Consider the following 20976-nt stretch of genomic DNA (forward strand, 5'->3'; position numbering starts at 1 on the left):
GTAAGGCAGCTGGAAGGCTTCATCGTATGAAGAAAACAATGCATCGAGTGAGGCTTGAACCAACATAGGTGAGGTGCAAGTGATTCCAAGTCAGAAACCTTAACCATTTTGCGCCAGAGGCCCCTCAATTTAGAATTATGTTTCTGCATGCCAATGTTCAAGTGTAACAAGATCAAAGTTAAACATAGAAAAATATTGAATATAAAAAAAACAAGAGCTGTCGGAGGACAGCAACGCTCAACTATTCAACAGTCTTATCAATTGAATGAATATTAAATTCGAAAAAGGGGCATAATTTTGTAAAAGTGCAAGTGGAACCTGCACAATGCATATCAGCTCATAATTGTGGACAATTGTGTGAAGTTTCAATCCATTCCCATTAGTAGGTACTGAGATACCAGCTTACATACAAAAACTTAACAAAAAACAGCTAAGTCGAAAAAGGGGCATAAGTTTGTAAAAATGCAAAACAGAGTTATGCAACCTGTGCACTGCATGTCAGATCATCACAGTGAACAAGTGTGTGAAGTTTCAATCCATTCCCATTAGTGGGCACTGAGATATCAGCTTACATATAAAACCTTAACCAAAAAATTTTAAATCGAAAAAGGGGCATAATTTTGTGAAAAAGAAAATGGGATTATGGAACCTTTGCAATGTAAGTCAGTTTATCACAGTGAATAAGTATGTGAAGTTTCAATCCATTCCCACAAGTGGTTACTGAGACACAAGCTTACAAAAACTTAACCAAATTGGGACGCGGATGCTGACGCCGATGCATGGGTGAGTCAAATAGCTCTACCTATTCTTTGATTAGTCAAGCTAAAAAACCTTCAATACTGAAACATCGTATTCCAAGATGCCATAATGTCTCTACATCAAACATTTATTTATAACCAGTCAGACACTTAACATGGTGGCAAGAAAGCAAAAGAAATTTTTTATTCCCCACTGTTCTGTTTGTAAGGTTCATACTTTGCTGCACAAACTAACATAGTTACACGAGACTGAAACTTAAGATTCGAAAATATTCAATATGCCATAACTTTGTCTATAACATATTAATACCGCTGAAATTTTTCTGAGCCATCACTGGCTGCAGATTGAGATTCCTGCAAAGTTTTCTAGCAACTGTTGCATATCGTGCTAGATCACAATGAAAATAAAGCATTTAAAGTCTAGGTTTCAATCTACATTTCAGACTTTAAATGCTGATGAACAAGGGCCCTAGAGCAGTAATACAGCACAGAGGATATTGTGCATTTTGTGTTTTTAACTATAGAATTTCTAACAAAAAGCGTTAAGGGTGCAGACGAAATCTGAAATCTACATCAAAACCATTATTTTTACCTGTGAGATGATACAGAAGCTGCCCTCGATAGTGTCGGTGGCTTTGACAAGGGAAATACTGGGTTAGACAGTGACTTATTCTCTTTGTTCAAACTCTGGCCCTGTTGACCCACTGTCTTGATAACAGGGGAAGGAACTGTACTAAGGTTATGAAGCTTGCCATGAGGTGTGAGTATATGAGTTCCATGCCCCTTGTTGGCTGCCTGAGCCGCTTTCAATTTTGCAGTTGCTTCTTTACTCTCCACTTTAGCTTTCTGATATGCTTCCTTCGCCTCCCTGTGCTCCTTCAGTAAATCATCAAATGAGAGACGTCTTCCATTGACTGCTCTACGCAATGATAACGCATGGGACTGAAATAAAAACAATTTTGTTTTTTATGGGCTTAACCCTTAGCCTGCTAAACTTCTAAAATGGTCTGGTCCATCGTTCACTTTGGGCCATACCACATATTATTCAAAGGGGTGTTCACAGAAAATTTACTGACTGAATAGAGAACAGTGCAGACCATGATCAGCATGCACGGATGTGCAGGCTGATCTTGGTCTGCACTGGTCGCAAAGGCAAAATCACTTGCCGCCAGCCGGCAAAAGGTTAAGGCCATTTTCTAAAAGAATTTCTGTTACCTATATAACTTTTTGTTGAGTTTTGAGTCACACCAACACAAAGTATGGCAACTTTTTGTCAACTTATGATGATCAAAGAAGATCGCAGATGCCCCTTGGTGCACTGTTGCAGGGAGAGACAGGAACCTAGGTAGAACCACCAATCTTCCATAAGATACCTATGTGACTTTTTCACATGCAGAATTTTACCCCGAGCAAGGTTTCGAACCCACAATGGCAATGGGCAAGTGATTCAAAATTAGCAACTTGACCACTTGACCATGGGACACCATGCAGCTTCAAAGACAGCACTCTTAATTCATTACTTTAAACTTGGTTACGTTTTGGACACAATATTATCATCCTAATATTCACTCCCATTTCAAGTTTCACTGTCAGTATGTTCACAAAAATTTATGAAAATAAAACAAGAATTAGACTTCACTATTCAAAAGCCTTGTTACTAAGAGAAGTTAAAATAATGAAAACATGGATATAAACAACAACAAAAGAAGCAACAATTCTGAGTCATAAAATTTTCCCTCTTATGATGCTTACTGAGATAATAGATTACACCAAAACTGCTCAGTTGATGAAGGGGCATAAATTTGTAAAAATGTAAAATACAAGTATGCAGCCTACCTATTATATGCCAGATCACAGTGAACAAGAGTGAGAAGTTTTAATTCATTCCCATAAGTGGTTACTGAGATACCACCTAACCAAAAACTGCCAAGTCCAAAAAGGGGCATTACTTTGTAAAAATGAAAAATAGATACATGTATGGAACCTTAGCACTGCATGTCAGAACACCACAGTGAACAAGTGTGTGAAGTTCCAATCCACTTCCATTTGTAGATACTGACATACCAACTTACAAAACTTATCCAAAAAGTGCTGTTAAAAAAGGGGCATAACTTTTTTGCAAGCATGCAAAATAGAGTTATGAAACCTGTGCATTGCATGTCAGTGGGCAAGTTTCAATCCATACTTGTTATTGGATACTGAAATACCAAATTACATAACAAATCGGAAAGCGACACCAACAAATGAGCACTTTTGCCCAATTATTACGATTACAAATACAAACAGAAATCAGAATACAGCTAGTAATTTTCCCGCATTTCAGATTAAATTGAAGAAATCTAAAGGTTGAATTCTTTCCAAAACAAGAAACATTTTTTTCTTTGTGTACCAAGTCACCTAACTTGCTTTTGCCACTGATAAGCCTGTATCAGCAATTGCTGATTCCATGAAATAAAATACCAAGACAAAAAAGCAATAGAAGCTCTGATAAAATATCTTTTATCTGCAAAGTTTCCATCTCAGTAAGGTACCAATTATTTCAAATAAAGCCTATTAAACTGACTGTGACGGTGAAGCATAATGCAACAGATCAAGTTTTACATAAAATATTTTATAGGAAACCTAGACACATCTTTTATAATTTATTTGTCTGGGGGATCTGGTTATACCATCTTTCAGACAAAATATATTTGCGAACAATTTATGAGAATGCTAGTATCAAATTCATGAGTGCAGACAGTAATAAGAAACCAGACTTAAAATAACGGGTCTCAAGTTTCTCCAGCTAAATGACTGGTATTGTTTAGAATGTGACCAAGTTGAATTAGGGTTGCCATTGGAAATGGAAAATAAAATTCCCAAACTTTTCCCTTTACCAAAATCATTTTCTTTGACCAAGACCACCTTATTGTGGCGGCCTTTTCCCCTACAGTCATTCAACTTCTGGAGACAAGATTTGCAAAGCCTTTAAACCTTGAACGTTTCTTTTCTAATTTCATTCCATACAGAATTTTAGCAATTGATTAAAGCACAATAATCATTATTCTCTAATGCTTCTACAAAAATACACACAGTAAACATTTATTTTATTGATATGAATGAAGACAGCCAAAACCCCTAGATTTTATATATCTGGTTCATAAAAAATATTGTTCCATCACTTTTCTATGACTTTTCTTAACTGACCAATTTTCAAAATTCCCTGACACTTTCAACGACCTGAAAAAAAAATATCAAATTTCCCGGACTTTTTGGAGAAGGTGATAACTCTTTGAGATTTTCAATACAGTTACAGGATGCATTTTATGCATAAAGCTTCTGCAACTGAAGCATCTTTTACATGCTGCACTACTCTCCTATAACCTAAAATGACTATGTTCTTCTGGAATAGCAGACAATATGGGCAACCTGTACAGACCAGAAATAAACTCACATTCAGTACAAATTTCATAAGCAGTGGTCTGCCCCTTAAGTAAAGAGACCACTGCCTGACTCGCACCACAAACATTTTTATCAAAATTTTGACCAATCTTTTTTTTCATCATCTGATATGAGATTTTAGTTACTGAAATTGTTTTGAGTATTTTTCAGACAAATAAAGCGAAAATACAGAATGATGCCAATGTGTATGACAATATGCCCCTTGAAAATGCTTGATAAATGATAGATAAAGTCCAAAAAGAGCCATTACTCCAAACAAGAGGGTCATGATGACCCTTGATCGCTCACCTGAGTAATATGAGCCACATATTTCAAATGGCAAACAGATGCTAAAATATAAAGAAAGTAGGTCAGTAGGTCAAATTCATGGTCACTGAAAGGTCAGTTTTAAGATCCATGTGCAAAACTGTACAATGTCAACCAAATTTCAAGTCAACCAAATTTCAAGGCTGCATCTTAAAAAACAAAAAAAGTTGGTCAGTAGGTCAAGGTCACAGTCAGGTGACCCCTAATCACTTGAGGTCATCGGGTAATTATAATTAAACAGTCTATGAACTATGATCTAATAATTTTTAAGTACTTTTCCTATATAACTTATATAACAAGTGACCCCAGGCCAGGGCCTCTTTTCACCCTAGGGGTATAATTTGAACAATTTGGTTGAGGAACACTAGGCAAGGCAACATACAAAATATCAAAAGCCTATGCCTTGCAATTTCAGACAAGATTTTTGAAGTTTTGTCCTATATCAGGGCTCTCGCGAGTGGGCGACTTGAGCGAATTAGGCCCTCTAGAACTTCAAACTTCGCTCAAATCAAACCTCAAAGCGAAATGCAAGTCGCCCGATTTTCTTTGATTTCTGCACTCACTAATTAGTGCTATCCGGACTGTTGACAATTTGCACGGTGTCATAACGAGTGTCGAATACACAAACACACGCCGGTAGCATAATTTAAGCTCCGCCTACTTCAGGTAGTTGCGAGGTTTTCCCCGAGAAGTGTGAAAGCAAATCAAATTATCTGATACACCAGAGTCGATTGTGTTCAGCCAATTAGGGCCGCGGTTACATCTTTGACACTTCACGTTTAATTGTCATCATGTTCGCATGAAAAAAACAAGAGGACCATGATGGTCCTGAATCGGTCACCTCTTCCCACATGACCCAGTTTTGAGTATGACGTCGTTTTTTCTATTATTTGACATAGTGACCTAGTTTTTGAGCTCATGTAACCCAGTTTTGAACTTGACCTAGATATTATCAAGATAAAAATTCTGACCAATTTTCATGAAAATCCATTGAAAAATATGGTCTCTACAGAGGTCACAAGGTTTTTCTATTATTTGACCTATTGGCCTAGTTTTCGAAGGTACATGACCCTGTTTTGAACTTTACCTAGATATCATCAAGGTGAACATTCTCACTAATTTTCATGAAGAGGTCATGAAAAATATGGCCTCTAGAGAGGTCACAAGGTTTTTCTATTTTTATACCTACTGGCCTAGTTTTTGATCGCACCTGACCCAGTTTCGAAACTGACCTAGATATCATCAAGGTGAACATTCAGATCAATTTTCATGAAGATCCATTGAAAAATATGGCCTCTAGAGAGGACACAAAGTTTTTTTATTATTTGACCTACTGACCTAGTTTTTTAAGGCACGTGACCCAGTTTCGAACTTGACCTAGATATCATCAAGATGAACATTCTGACCAATTTTCATGAAGATCTCATGAAATATATGGCCTCTAGAGAGGTCACAAGGTTTTTCTACTTTTAGACCTACTGACCTAGTTTTTGATCGCACATGACCCAGTTTCGAACTTGACCTAGATATCATCAAGATGAACATTCTGACCAATTTTCATGAAGATCCATTCAAGGGTATGGCCTCTAGAGAGGTCACAAGGTTTTTCTATTTCAAGACCTACTGACCTAGTTTTTGAACGCAGATGACCCAGTTTCAAACTTGACCTTTATATCATCAAGATAAACATTCAGACCAACTTTCATACAGATTCCATGAAAAATATGGCCTCTAGAGAGGTCACAACGTTCTTTCATTATTTGACCTACTGACCTACTTTTTGAAGGCATGTGACCCTCTTTCAAACTTGACCTAGATATTATCAAGATGAACAGTCTGACCAATTTTTATGGAGATCCATTCACAAGTATGGCCTCTAGAGAGGTCACAAGGTTTTTCTATTTTTAGACCTACTGACCTAGTTTTTGACCACACACGACCCTGTTTCGAAGCTGACCTAGAAATCATCAAGATGAACATTCAGACCAACTTTCATACAGATCCCATGAAAAATATGGCCTTTAGAGAGGTCACAAGGTTTTTCTATTATTTGACCTACTGACCTACTTTTTGAAGGCACGTGCCCCACTTTCGAACTTGACCTAGATATCATCAAGATGAACATTCAGACCAATTTTCATACAGATCCCATGAAAAATATGGCCTCTAGAGAGGACACAAGGTTTTTCTATTATTTGACCTACTGACCTAGTTTTTGATGGCATGTGACCCAGTTTCGAAATTGACCTAGATATCATCAAGGTGAACATTCTGACCAATTTTCATGAAGATCTCATGAAATATATGGCCTCTAGAGAGGTCACAATGATTTTCTACTTTTAGACCTACTGACCTAATATTTGACCGCATGTGACCCAGTTTCGAACTTGACCTAGATATCATCAAGATGAACATTCAGACCAACTTTCATACAGATCCCATGATAAATATGGCCTTTAGAGAGGACACAAGGTTTTTCTATTATTTGACCTACTGACCTAGTTTTTGAAGGCACGTGACCCAGTTTCGAACTTGACCTAGATATCATCAAGGTGAACGTTCTGACCAACTTTCATTAAGATCTTGTGAAATATATGGCCTCTAGAGGTCATGAGGTTTTTCTATTTTTAGACCTACTGACCTAGTTTTTGATGGCATGTGACCCAGTTTCGAACTTGAACTAGATATCATCAAGATGAACATTCTGACCAATTTTCATGAAGATCCATTGAAAATTATGGCCTCTAAGAGTGGTCACAAGGTTTTTCTATTTTAAGACCTACTGACCTACTTTTTAGCCGCACGTGACCCAGTTTCGAACTTGACCTAGAATTTACCAAGATGAACATTCTGACCCATTTTCATAAAGTTCCCATGAAAACTGTGACCTCTAGAGATGTCACAAGGAAAAGTCGATGGATGCTGCGTGATCACAAAAGCTCACCTTGTCACTTCGTGACAGGTGAGCTAACAACAATGTTTTATAAAGAAACTGCTGATTAACCATGCGATTAATTGGAATATGGTACACAATTATTTGTTATCTATGATAAAAGAACGACATGTAATGTATTAACTATGTTTCAATTGACTTCCATCGATGGATTTATTTGAATATGTATTTCTAGTTTACACAGTTTACTTTCAGTTTTATTCGAGTGAGATACTGACATTCCTCGGTGAATGACTCGGTGTTAATAATAAACACTTCATACAAGATATAACCAAAATTTGGCGAGTTACATTTACAGAATCGGCTTGAATTTTGAAAACGACTTTTTTCAGAATTTTGTAACGGAACAATAACCACTGTATGGGAAATGATCTAACTAGGAAAATGAATGGTCACTGATTGAGAGTCATTGATATGCTTTTTATCAAGAAACAAGAAAATTACAGCCACCTTTCAAATCACTCAACATCATTGCGGTAGGAAGTCTTCCCACTTCTCCCTAAATCAGCTTGATGGAGAAGTGACTTCTCCCACAAAATTGGACCTAGCTAGACCCCTGTATATACATGTAATATAAGTCTATGTAAAACTTGAGTCCCCCCGGGGCACGGCCTTTTTTCACACCAGGGTAATAATTTGAACCATTTTGGTAGAGGACCACAAGGCAATGCTACATACCAAATATCAAAGGCTTAGGTCTTGTGGTTTTAGACAAGAAGATTTTTAAAGATTTTTCCTATGTAAGTATATGCAGCATACCAAATATCAAAAGCCTAGGCCTTGCAGTTTCAGACAAGAAGATTTTTTTTAAAAAGGTCCTATATAAGTCTATGCAAAACTTGAGACCCCCTGCGGCAGGGCCTCTTTTCAACCCAGGGTAATAATTTGAACCATTTTTAGAGGACCACAAGGCAATGCTACATACCAAATATCAAAGGCTTAGGTCTTGTGGTTTTAGACAAGATTTTTAAAGATTTTTCCTATTTAAGTGTATGCAAGACTTGGTACCCCCGGGGCGGGGCCTCTTTTCACCCCAGGGGCATAATTTGAACCATTAGATGTCATATGACAAATATCAAGGCTCTAGGCCTTGCGGTTTTGGACAAGAGGTTTTTAAAGTTCTGCATTGAATTCAATTCTTTGAAAAATTTTGAAAGGTAACCACCCAAGGATCATTCCTATGAAGTTTGGTGTAATTCTGCCCAGTGGTTTTCAAGAAGAAGATTTTTTTTAGAAAATATTGACGGAAGCACGACGGACAACACTCGACGAACACTGAGTGGTCACAAAAGCTCACCATGAGCCTTTGGCTCAGGCGAGCTAAAAACTAATCTGATAAGAAAGTCCCAAAATATGCACATGTCCACTTAATGCTAATGATGTATACTAAGTTTCATTTCAGTTGGATGGAAACTGCAGGAGGAGTTATGTGCACAATGTTCTGATGTAGTTGTAATATTGTGTACAAGGGCAGAAAGGACCATAATTCCAGAAAGAGTGACCAGACATAAAAGTCCCGGAAATATGCACATGTCCAATTCATGATGAGAAAGAACACTACACTTCAATTGAATTGGATGGAAACTGAAACAAGAGCACCGCCTTGCGGGTGCTGACGCTCATCTGATTTTTTTTGTGTAATAGAAATATTGTCCTACCCATGATTTTCTAAGTCCAAAAAGGGCCATCATTCTTGCAAAAAGCAGGATAGAGTTATGTTTCTTGATGTACAGTGTCCACTTATGATGATGAAAAACTGATGCAAGTTTTAAAGCAATAGCTTTGATAGTTTATGAGAAAAGTTGACTTAAACATAATACTCAACCAAGAAAATGATTTTCTAAGTCCAAAATGGGCAATAATTATTGCAAAAAGCAGGATGGAGTTATGTTGCTTGCTGTACAGGGTCAGCTTATGATGGTGAACAAGTGTTGCAAGTTTCAAAGCAATAGCTTTGATAGTTTAAGAGAAAAAGTTGACCTAAACATAAAACTTAACCAAGAAATCTGATATTTTCTAAGTCCAAAAGGGGCCATAAATCTTGCAAAAAGCAGGACGGAGTTATGTTTCTTACTGTACAGGGTCAACTTATGATGGTGAACAAGTATTGCAAGTTTTAAAGCAATAGCTTTGATAGTTTAGGATAAAAGCTGACCTAAACATAAAACTTAACCAAGAAAACTGATTTTCTAAGTCCAAAAGGGGCAATAAATCTTGCAAAAAGCAAGATGGAGTTATGTTTCTTGATGTACAGGGTCTGCTTATGATGGTGAACAAGTATTCCAAGTTTCAAAGCAATAGCTTTGATAGTTTAGGAGAAAAGTTGACCTAAACATAAAACTTAACCAAGAAATCTGATATTTTCTAAGTACAAAAGGGGCCATAAATCTTGCAAAAAGCAAAATGGAGTTATGTTTCTTGCTATACAGGGTCAGCTTATGATGGTGAACAAGTATTCCAAGTTTCAAAGCAATAGCTTTGATAGTTTAGGAGAAAAGCTGACCTAAACATAAAACTTAACCAGGCAACGCCGACGCAGACGCCGACGCCGACGCCGACGCCGACAACCGCTCAAGTGATGACAATAACTCATCATTTTTTTTCAAAAAATCAGATGAGCTAAAAACGAGTTGAGAACAAAATTAACAGATTATTGTAATATGCTGGATAGAAGTGGTAAGATATACATTTGAAATACTACACGCCTCAGAGTCTCTGACACTGGGGCTGCATTAAAATATTTGAATTTCTTTTCAACAGTCACATGGTATTCGTGACAGCAGTGATGAACGTGGCACTAGCGCAAATAATCACTGCTGGGAGTTGGATACAGTGCAACCTCACTAGAGCAAACACTGTTGAGGAAGATGAAAGAATGCTTTTTCTACAGAGGTTGTCACACTTGAGAGATTTACTTTGTGCCTGGTAGGGAAAAAAACCTGCCTTTCTATAGAGGTAATTGCTATCAGAGGCCCCATCAACACAGTTAATACTGTAATGTCTTACCTTACAAGTTAGTGACCTTGTACAAGGTTTACCAGTATCTGCTACAACCACTCCACAATGCTTGTTGGGATCATACTCTCGATCTAAAAATTTAAAGCAATTATTCATTTCAAAGTTTTGCTTTCTACTGCTTGTTCAAATCTAGTAGAAGCTTGAAAATTATAGTAAAAATTTAAAGATGAATGTCATGTTACAAACTGATGCACACCACATGTCAATATGTTTTTTAATTAATTTTAAACAGGCTTCTGTATGTCGAGAGGAAATAAAATTTACAAGAAACTATAGGAATTCATCGCTTATATAAACATGCATAAATACTGAAGTAATTGCAGATAAAGTTACCTTTTAGCGGTATAATTTTTTCTGGTTTGTTGAGTAGCTGGAACTTTCTAATTGCTTCAGCATTTGCTGCTGTCGAGCTGTTAGAACTTGAACCAGACTCCGACCCGCTGGTAACATTCCCTAGACTTGCAGACTTGAACACGTTCGTGGGGCCTGGACTAAGTTTGGATCCAGTCTTTGAGATATTTGAGCTGCTGAATGATTTCCCCACACTGCCCAGCTTCTGAGGAGACTTGAAAGAGCTATTAATACTACCAAGTCCATTCGACTTGTTTGGACTAGCTATTAATGGAGTAAGACTTTTAAATCCACCGGTATTCCCTGAATTAACAGCCGACTTCACAATATCACTTATAGTGCTTTCCATACTTCCATTGCTACAAATAGTAGTTCGTGTAGAATCACTTGTTGTCGTTATTGATTTAGTCACGTTACTATTATTATTCCCATCACCGGTTATAGTACTAAGAACACCACTACTAGAGAAATTTACACGAATACTTCCCATCGGAAATGATGGACGTCCCATACTTCCAAAAGTAAAACTAGAGTTTGTATTTATCACATTAGTAACGGTTGTCGTTGAAGTTGTAATTGACGCCATTGTGACAGTATTTGTCGTTATTGTGCTCGACGATGTTGCCAAGGCAATAAATCTGTCTGTGTCCGGTTCTGAAGCAGGTGACACAGGCTCTAAAATAGAACTGACAGCACTGTTAATTTCAGACACCGGAACAGTTTCCATTTCTTCGAGAAATAAATTGTCTGAGTCTTGAGATGCATTTAACACTGGCATAGATGTAAGGGACGGCTTTATATCTTCATCAGTATCTGTTATTACAGGCATCGACAAGGGTGGAGATTTTGAACCGCGTATTGCTCCATTTGTCAATGGAGAAGTTCTCGCACTACCTGATGAGTCCAGTTGTTTCTTCATAGCCACCGTTTCAGGAATACGTTCAACTTTCACAACAGGCATATTATTAGTATTTTTAAGTTTACTGTCATTTACTAAATCAGTGTCTACATCAGCCCCCACCTTCACAACAGTTTCTAATGACAGTGAGGGCTCTTTGACACTGGCTTTTGTTGGTGTAACAAACTTACTGTCTTCAAGTCTAGACTTAGCATTGGCCACATCTGGGAGAATTTCTGGCCCTGAGTTCGCTATATCTACATCATGAGGTTTTAATCGCGAATGCGTGTGAGAGCGATGTGAACTTTTGCTGGGTGAACTGTGTGATTTGGAATGGGACGACCGGTGAGATTTTGAGGTTGAATGAGATTTTGAATGAGATTTTGATGAGACTGAATGTCGACTTGAGGATTGATGAGTCTTTGAAGATGTTGTGGAATAGCTACCTTTACCGCCATGACGGGCCTCTGCAAGAGAAAGAAATATTTATTAAATACAATTGTAACGGCACTGATATTTACTGTAAAGTTATCAATTAATCTTCATAAATTGTTAAAGGTAGTAGATCTTTCATGACACTCAGCAATTTCCATGTGATTCCATATTCTAATGTCATTAAGCAATTCGGCATTCTACGGGCGTAAACACAGCTCAACATGCACACAGCGTTTAAAAAAAAAAACACAGAGAATGCCCAAATTGCTGATTATCATATCGGTTCACTACCTTAAATACTGAACTTATTGATGCACAGATCAATTCGGACACTAATAACCCTTGAAAGTATCATCTCAACGACACATCTCATCCATTCCTCTTCAACCTACACATCTCTGCTGATCATCTTTGGGAATTGGAAGCAATTCCAACAATTAATATATGAGAAATAAATTTTGGCAGATAGCTTTTGAGAAGGGATAGTTTTCATAACCACCCACTCCCCCCCCCCCCCCCCCCCCCCCCCAAAAAAAAACAAGGATTTCAAAATATTCAAATTTCAAAGACAGATCTACAAAAGACTGTGTCATTTTTAATGACTGTAGAATTTCTATGAAGAAAATCACAGAAATGCATGACTCTAACTGAAAAGTGCTGAATGTATGTTCACAAATATTCCGCGCCTCCGTTAATATCAACTTTACAACATCCTTATAATTATATTCAGCAATCAGTAAATTAACTTCTTGATTGATGTTTTTATGACTGACAATTAATTGATGTGATGCAATGAATATAATGCACATAGATATTATCTTTAGAAGCTGAATGTAACTTTAAACGAAACAACTGTTCATGTCACTGCACATAATAATTTAAAGCTGACATGTCAGTTTCTGATATGTTATAATTTAACATGACTGAACAAACTGCACAATGTCAGTTTGCATATTGTTATATTAACATGATCAACATGACGAACTGCATTTTGTTATATTAACATGACTGAACCAACACTGCACAATGTCAGTTTCTGCATATTGTTATAAATTAACATGACTCAACAAAACATTGCACAATGTCAGTTTCTGCATATTGTTATAATTTAACATGACTGAACCAAACATCGTACAGTGTAAGTTTCTGCATATTGTTATAATTTAACATGACTGAACCAATCACTGCACAATGTCAGTTTCTGCATATTGTTATACATTAACATGACTCAACAAAACATTGCACAATGTCAGTTTCTGCATATTGTTATAATTTAACATGACTGAACCAAACATGGTACAGTGTCAGTTTCTGCATACTGTTATAACTTAACATGACTCAACAAAACAACTGCATACTGTTATAATATAACATGACTGAACCAAACCTGGTACAGTGTCAGTTTCTGCACATTGTTACAATTTAACATGACTGAACCAAACATCGTACAGTGCAAGTTTCTGCATATTGTTATAATTTAACATGACTGAACCAATCACTGCACAATGTCAGTTTCTGCATATTGTTATAAATTAACATGACTCGACAAAACATTGCACAATGTCAGTTTCTGCATATTGTTATAATTTAATATGACTGAACCAAACATGGTACAGTGTCAGTTTCTGCATACTGTTATTATTTAACATGACTCAACAAAACACTGTACAATGTCAGTTTCTGCATAGTGTTATATATATATAATCTAACATGACTCAACGAAACATTGCACAATGTCAGTTTCTGCATATTGTTATAATTTAACATGACTGAACCAAACACTGCACAATGTCAGTTTCTGCATAGTGTTATAATTTAACATGACTCAACAAAACATTGCACAATGCCAGTTTCTGCATATTGTTATAATTTAACATGACTGAACCAAACACTGTACAATGTCAGTTTCTGCATATTGTTATAATTTAACATGACTGAACGAAACATGGCACAATGTCAGTTTCTGCATATTGTTATAATTTAACATAACTGAACGAAACATGGCACAATGTCAGTTTCTGCATATTGTTATTATTTAACATGACTAAACCAAACTTGGCACAATGTCAGTTTCTGCATGTAATAATTAAACATGACTGAACCAAACATGGCACAATGTCTGATTGTCAGTTTCGGCATGTAATAATTTAACATGACTGAAAAAAAAACATGGTATAATGACAAAATCTGCATATACATTATAATTTGCTGAGACCTCTAGAGCTCAGTTCCAGATTGTAGAGCTCAGTTCAGACTGTAGTGTTAAGTTCCAAGACAGTACATATCAGTTCTAGTACTGAGCTCTATAGTCCCAGAACTGAACTATAAGTCCAAGAACAACTCTGTACAGTCAAGGAAATGATCTGTACTGCCTTGGAAATGAGCTTTACAGTCCATGAACTGATCTCTACAGAACCGGAATTGAGCTCCAGAGCTGCAAAGATCAGTTTCAGGCATGTAGGGATCAGTTCCTGGGCTGTAGAGATCAATTCCAAGACAGTAAAGGTCAGTCCCAGGCTTGTTGAGATCAGTTCATGGACCGCAGAACTCAGAACCAGGAATGTAGAGATCACTTCAAGGACTTTAAGAGCTCAGTCCTTGGATTGTAGAAGTAATTTCCAAGGCAGTACAGATCAGTTCCTAAACTGTATACTTCAGTCCTTGGACTACAGAGCTCAGATCTAGAACTGTAGAGCTCAGTTCCAGACTATACTGATCTACTCCTGGACTATGAAGATCAGTTCTGGGACTGTAGAGCAATGTTCTAGGTCTAAAGAGCTCAGTTCCAGCACTGTAGAGCTCAGTTCCTGGACTTAAAGCTCAGTTTCATCCTGGACTGTAGAGTTCAGTTCTGTGTCTGTAGAGCTCAGTTCTAGGACTGAGGAGCTAATTCCAGGACTGTAGAGCTCAGTTCAGGGACTGTAGAGATTAGTTCCAAGTACAGTAGAGCTCAATTCTGGAACTAATGGGCTCAGTTCCAAGACTATATAGATCAATTCTAGGACTACAGAGCTCAGTTCTAGGCATGAAGAGTCAGTTCCGGGACTGTAGAATTCAGTTCAAGGACTGTAAAGATTGACTCCATGACTGTAGAGCTCAGTACCAGGATGTTAGAGATCAGATTCAGGACTGAAGAGATCAGTTCCAAGACTGTTAAGATCAGTTCCTCGACAGTAGCTCAGTATATCAGTTCTTTCCATGGACAGCAGAGCTCAGTTCTTGAACTGTAGTACTCAGTACCAGGAGCACGTTTCATCAAAGTTCCTAGGATAGAATTTGATCATAAGTCCTAACTTTTGCCAAAAATGTGTCTCATCAAAATTCCTAAAGTTTTTCCTAAGTGCAAAAATGGTCCTAACTTAGGAGTGCTCATGTAGAGATCTGTTCTGGGACTGCAGAGCTCAGTTCTAGGTCTGAAGACCTCAGTTCCAACACGGTACAGATCAGTTCCAGGACTGAAGACATCATAAGTTCAAGGACTGTAAGGATAGGTTGAAGGACTGCAGAAATCAGTTCTAGGACTGAACAGATCAGTTCCATGTCTAGTGATCATTTCAATGACTGTAGAGCTCAATTCTGGGACTGAAGAGATCAGTTCCAAGACAGCAGAAATCCATTTCAAGACTGCCAGGACTGAAGAGATAAGTTCAAGGACTGTAAGGATAGGTTCCAGGACTGAAGAGGTCAGTTCAAGGCCTGTAAGGATAGGTTCTAGGACTGCAGATATAAGTTAATGCCTGCAAGGACAGGTTCCAGGACTGCAGAGATCAGTACTAGGACTGAAGAGGTAAGTTCAAGGACTGTAAGGATAGGTCCCAGGACTGCAGATATCAGTTCTAAGACTGAAGAGGTAAGTTCAAGGACTGTAAGGATAGGTTCCAGGACTGCAGAGATCAGTTCCGTGACTTAAGAGCTCAGTTCCAGCACTGTAGAGCTCTATTCCGGGACTGAAGAGATCAGCTCCAAGACAGCAGAAATCCATTTCAAGACTGCAGAGATCAGTTCCAGGATAAAAGAGATCCACAGAACTCAATTTTCAGGACTTCATAGCTCAGTTCGAAAACTGTATAGCTCAGTTCCTGTCCTGCAGAACTCAGTTCCAGGACTGTAGAACTCAGTTCCAGGGCTGTAGGACTCGACTACAGAACTGTTGAGCTCAGTTGGAGGACTTAAGATATCAGTTCCAGAACTGTAGAGCTCAGTTCCAGTCATGTAGAACTCAGTTCCACTCCTGTAGAACTCAGTTCTAGGACTGTAGAACTCAGTTCTAGGACTGTAAATATCAGTTCCAGGACTGTAGAACTCTGTTCCAGAACTGTATAGCTCAGTTCCAGGACTGCAGAGCTCAGTTCAAAGACTGTAGAGCTCAATTTCAAGGACTGTAAAGCTCAGTTTCAGGCCTGTAGAGATTATTCCAGCTCATTTTAACTTCTCCCCCAACAGTATTATAAGATGACATTGATACTTTTGACCCAAAGTGTGCATTGACTTTTACTTATAGCATTATATATTAATACTGCAGTGGAATCGTTAACTATAGTCTACAAAGCATAAAGCAAGCTTTGCATAAGGCATCAAAATGATGTTCTAAAATGGCCTATATTCATAAATTAAAATTAATATGACATTTGCATCTTTATGCCTAAACACAAATCATCAATATATGTTTATGCCACGCTTGACTTTGCTCATACATCACCAATTTACACTTGTGATTGACTAGCTGGTAGCACATTACAACAAGAGGGTCAAGGTGACCCTATATTGCTCACCTGTTAAACTTGGCCCTGGACTCATCAAGATAAACATTCTGACCAAGTTTCACGAAGATGGGTTCATAAATGTAGCCTCAAGAGTGTTAACAAGCTTCTCCTTTCATTTGACTGGGTGACCTAGTTTTTGACCCCATATGATCCAGTTTTGAACTTGGCATTGGAATCATCAAGATAAACATTCTGACCAAGTTTCAGGAAGATATGGTCATAAATGTGGCCTCTTAGGTGTTAACAGGCTTTTCCTTTGATAAGACCTGGTGACCCTAGTTTTTGACCCACATGACCCAGTTTCGAACTTGGCCTAGAGATCATCAAGATAAACATTCTTGCAAGTTTGTATCAAATCAAAGCATAAATGAAACCTCTATATGGCTGACAGGGCCAAGACAGGAAATTTTGTCCCTTTCAGAGACAGTAACTCTAGAACTTATGATGGAATCTAGCCGGTTTTCGAAAGGAACCAAGATTTTATTGTGACTTAACTCGTGTGTAAATGTGGTTAAAATCGAATTTAAAATGTCACTTCTATCGTGTTCACAAGGTAAAAATTAACAAATTTTGGCTCTTTCAGTAGTCAATCAGGGGCCGTAACTCCAGAACTTATTATTGGATCTGATGGATTTATCATAGAATCCAAGATCTATTGTTGTTAAAGATATTTTGCAAGTTTGTATCAAATCAAACCATAAAGTAAGTCTCTATACGGCTGCAAAAGCCAAAATAGCAAATGTTGGCCCTTTAAGGGGCCAAAACTCTGGAACCCATGACGATATCTGGCTAGTTTTCGAGATATTATGCCAATACAAGTTGTGTGCAAGTTTGATAATCAATTGCAAAATTTTGTCTCTATCGTGTTCACAAACCAAAATAGAAAATTTTGGTCCCTTCAGGGGCCATAATTCTGGAACCCATGATAGGATCTGGCCAGTTTTTGAAAGGAACTGAGATATTATGCCAATACAAGTTGTGTGCAAGTTTGATTAAAATTGATTGCAAAATGTGGCATCTATCGTGTTGACGTGTTCACAAGAAATTGTGGACAGACGACGACGGATGAAGGGCAATCACAAAAGCTCACCTTGTCAATACGTGACAGGTGAGCTTTAAATAGGTGTGAAGCAAATACTGGTTCTGTGGAATAAATTCTGTTAATGCTGCCAAATTTTCTGCCATTTTAGCTATCTGCATGCACTTTTTTTACGTAAAATGGTGAATTTTCATGTCAGGTGATATTTGTTCATAATACTTTTATTTTATTTTTTATTTTTGGATTTAATGTCGCACCGACACATGATAGGTCATATGGCGACTTTCCAGCTTTGATGGTGGAGGAAGACCCAGGTGCCCCTCCATGCATTATTTCATCACAAGCGGGCACCTGGGTAGAACCACGGACCTTCCGTAAGCCAGCTGGATGGCTTCCTCACATGAAGAATTCAACGCTCCGCATGAGGCTCGAACCCACATCAATGTGGGGCAAGTGATTTGAAGTCAGCGACCTTAACCACTCGGCCACGGAGGAAGTATATAATTTGTCAAGTAAAGCAGGTAAGTATCTGCATATTTCCAGCAATTTTTTCTGGCAAATTGCTTTAATGTCTCCAGATAAAAATGCATTTCTTGACTTAGTTTCCGAGATGCGAAATCAATGTGAAAATTTGACCAGGTCTGTTACATGGTCCAAAGCAAAACCCTCCAGATTGTCAGTCCAAAGCCCAGTGTGTCTACAGGGCGTAACAAATTCTTGGAAAGTAAGTTATGCTGCAGGATGAACTGCCAGGAATTTTCTCTTGTCCTGCTGCAATTTGTTCACTTCCTACAATTCACTACAGAAAATTACAGTGTCTGTTTTAAAGGTTGGTAGAAAATTCTGCATAATGAATCTTGTCATGTACTAAGGAGCATCTAGCTAATGTGATCACAATGCAGTACTGTAAAGAGAACAGGACTGAATTTTAACAGCTGCGTACATTAAACTGCGTACATTAAATCTACTATATATCCGACTTCAGCACTGCTTTGTTTACATTGGATTTGTTATATTTTTGGTCAAATATCACACTGATGGTACTAAAGAATGTTCTGCTCATCTGGAGTTGATTCTGTATCTTATTTAAATTTGGACAAGTGGATTTGACTAGCTCTTGTCTTGTGTGAGCCCCTTATAATCAAAAACAAAAATACTTCCCAGAATTTTTAATATATCAAGTTACTTTTATGTTTACTTAGATAATAGGAAATCCTCGTAATAACATAATTTCTATTTCACTAACTTTCACGTAACACTTTAGAGGTATTACACTAACAGAAAATATGCTATGTCCATTGACATTTACCATGTTTTGATAGCTGTGTGGTCAGTAATGACAGTTCACAAGTTGGAGACTTTGCAACTAGATTCTAGCAATATCTCTGACCTACTTTCAAATATCATTGCATGAACAAAACTATTAATTGTTTCATCTTTTGTTTAAATACCTTACCTTTGTACATGGTCAGTTCAGTTTACAATGCTTTTAAAAGAACCAAACAATTGATTTACTAAAATAGTACTCCTTTTTTTTTACAAGCCTGGCTACAATTTTTAAGTACAAAAAGATCAGAGTTTTTCATATTATTGGCATCACAATCCTAAAATATTTGCAGTCCAAAATAAGTTTTCTTCTACAAAACTACATAAGTAATCACATTAAAATTCCCACAAAATATACTGACCATTAAAGTGGAATATTTCAAAAGTCACAACACTCAAGTGGCAAGGTTTGTTTACATATATCAAGTGAGATGTGTGCATTTTATTCAAAATTACCAATGTTGTTTGCAGTCAGACAAGATGTTAGAATGACTGGAAAGTCCAATAAAAAACAATGTAAACAAAAGGGAAAAAAATTAATTATTCACAAGTCACTTCAACATAATTAATTTCTATCTGGAAACGAAAAGCAAAACTGTTTTAAGTATGCACTGAGTCTTTTAACCACTACCCAAATGGGATTGCTAATCCATTGGGCTCTTCCCGTGCGGGTTTGAATACCATCCTCATTGGAATGTTGCTTTTTTATACTGATACATTCAATGAACAAGATCACTCTGCAATGGCTCTAAATATTTGCAAGCAAAAAAGAAAAATGTCCAATAAATAACTTTGAAAGAAAAGCATGTTTTTACCAATATGTGCTTGGAAAGCTTGTGGTTTCAGAACCTGATGGCATTTGTCACACACAACCAAATAAAATTCATCTCTAGAAGGGCAGAGTCCAAACAGTGGCATATCTGGAACAAAAGTATTCATTTTTACAACATAATGAAACAGTTGACAATACTCTTACATACAATATATATAAACAAAAATAAGTGTATATAAAGTTTACATCTGATATTCGATTTATGCAATACAACGTTCAGAACCGTCACGGTGTCATAAGATGATTCAATCTCACTTTTAATTTTTTCGACACAGGAACAACATTATTTCTATGCATATATAAATATAGCTTGAAATCTATTCAAATACCAGGAGATATTATGCGACAAAAAGACCTTGGTCACCTGTCAAAGTAATAAAACTGTTCTCTAATTAGGCTTTCTTCACCAAAAAATAAATGTTTTGCAATCATATTTATAAGCAGTTTACATGATTGACAGACTGTACCTTCAATTTTTAACTTCATGCTATCTGTGTCTGTGCAATCTTCAGCAGTATCACACTTTGCAGACTCTGAAAAACACGACAAAACAAATGTGACCCAGGGTACCTCTGAAAAATCACTCATGAACTGGTTTCCCAGTGATACAAACACGGTCTAATCAACGGCAGAGAAGAACATAGGCGTATATTATGGACATAAGGATAAAGAATAAAGACTCTTCTTTGACTCATTACCAAATTCATTGTCTTGCAAAACAGATTCAGCCCAATCTGTCCATTGTTGACCCGAAAATAGCGACGGACTATCGTCCAGGGTCGCCATTTTCCTTTTCTATTTCTGATTCGGGAATAACCGAACGTGACGTCACACTCGTGAAATTCCGCCTAAGAAT

General features: G+C 37.3%; 1 protein-coding gene across 2 annotated transcripts in view; it reads right to left on the reverse strand.

Moving 5' to 3' along the window:
* LOC123528889 (serine-rich adhesin for platelets-like) overlaps window positions 1–20939 on the reverse strand; it is a 40883-nt gene extending 19944 nt beyond the window's left edge. For both annotated transcript variants that reach the window (XR_008366846.1, XM_045308956.2), the window contains exons 1-6: window positions 20819–20939; window positions 20588–20653; window positions 20104–20208; window positions 10810–12192; window positions 10465–10547; window positions 1351–1700 (exon numbers count right to left, since the gene is read on the reverse strand). Coding sequence is in view for 1 of the 2 variants with exons in the window: in XM_045308956.2 (XP_045164891.2) it covers window positions 1351–1700; window positions 10465–10547; window positions 10810–12192; window positions 20104–20208; window positions 20588–20653; window positions 20819–20906 (2075 nt within the window). In the remaining variant the exon portion in view is untranslated. The remainder of the gene's footprint in view (window positions 1–1350; window positions 1701–10464; window positions 10548–10809; window positions 12193–20103; window positions 20209–20587; window positions 20654–20818) is intronic.
* Window positions 20940–20976: the final 37 nt, after the last annotated feature.

Source organism: Mercenaria mercenaria, chromosome 13 (genome assembly GCF_021730395.1).
Source record: "Mercenaria mercenaria strain notata chromosome 13, MADL_Memer_1, whole genome shotgun sequence".
In the NCBI taxonomy this organism is placed as follows: domain Eukaryota; kingdom Metazoa; phylum Mollusca; class Bivalvia; order Venerida; family Veneridae; genus Mercenaria; species Mercenaria mercenaria.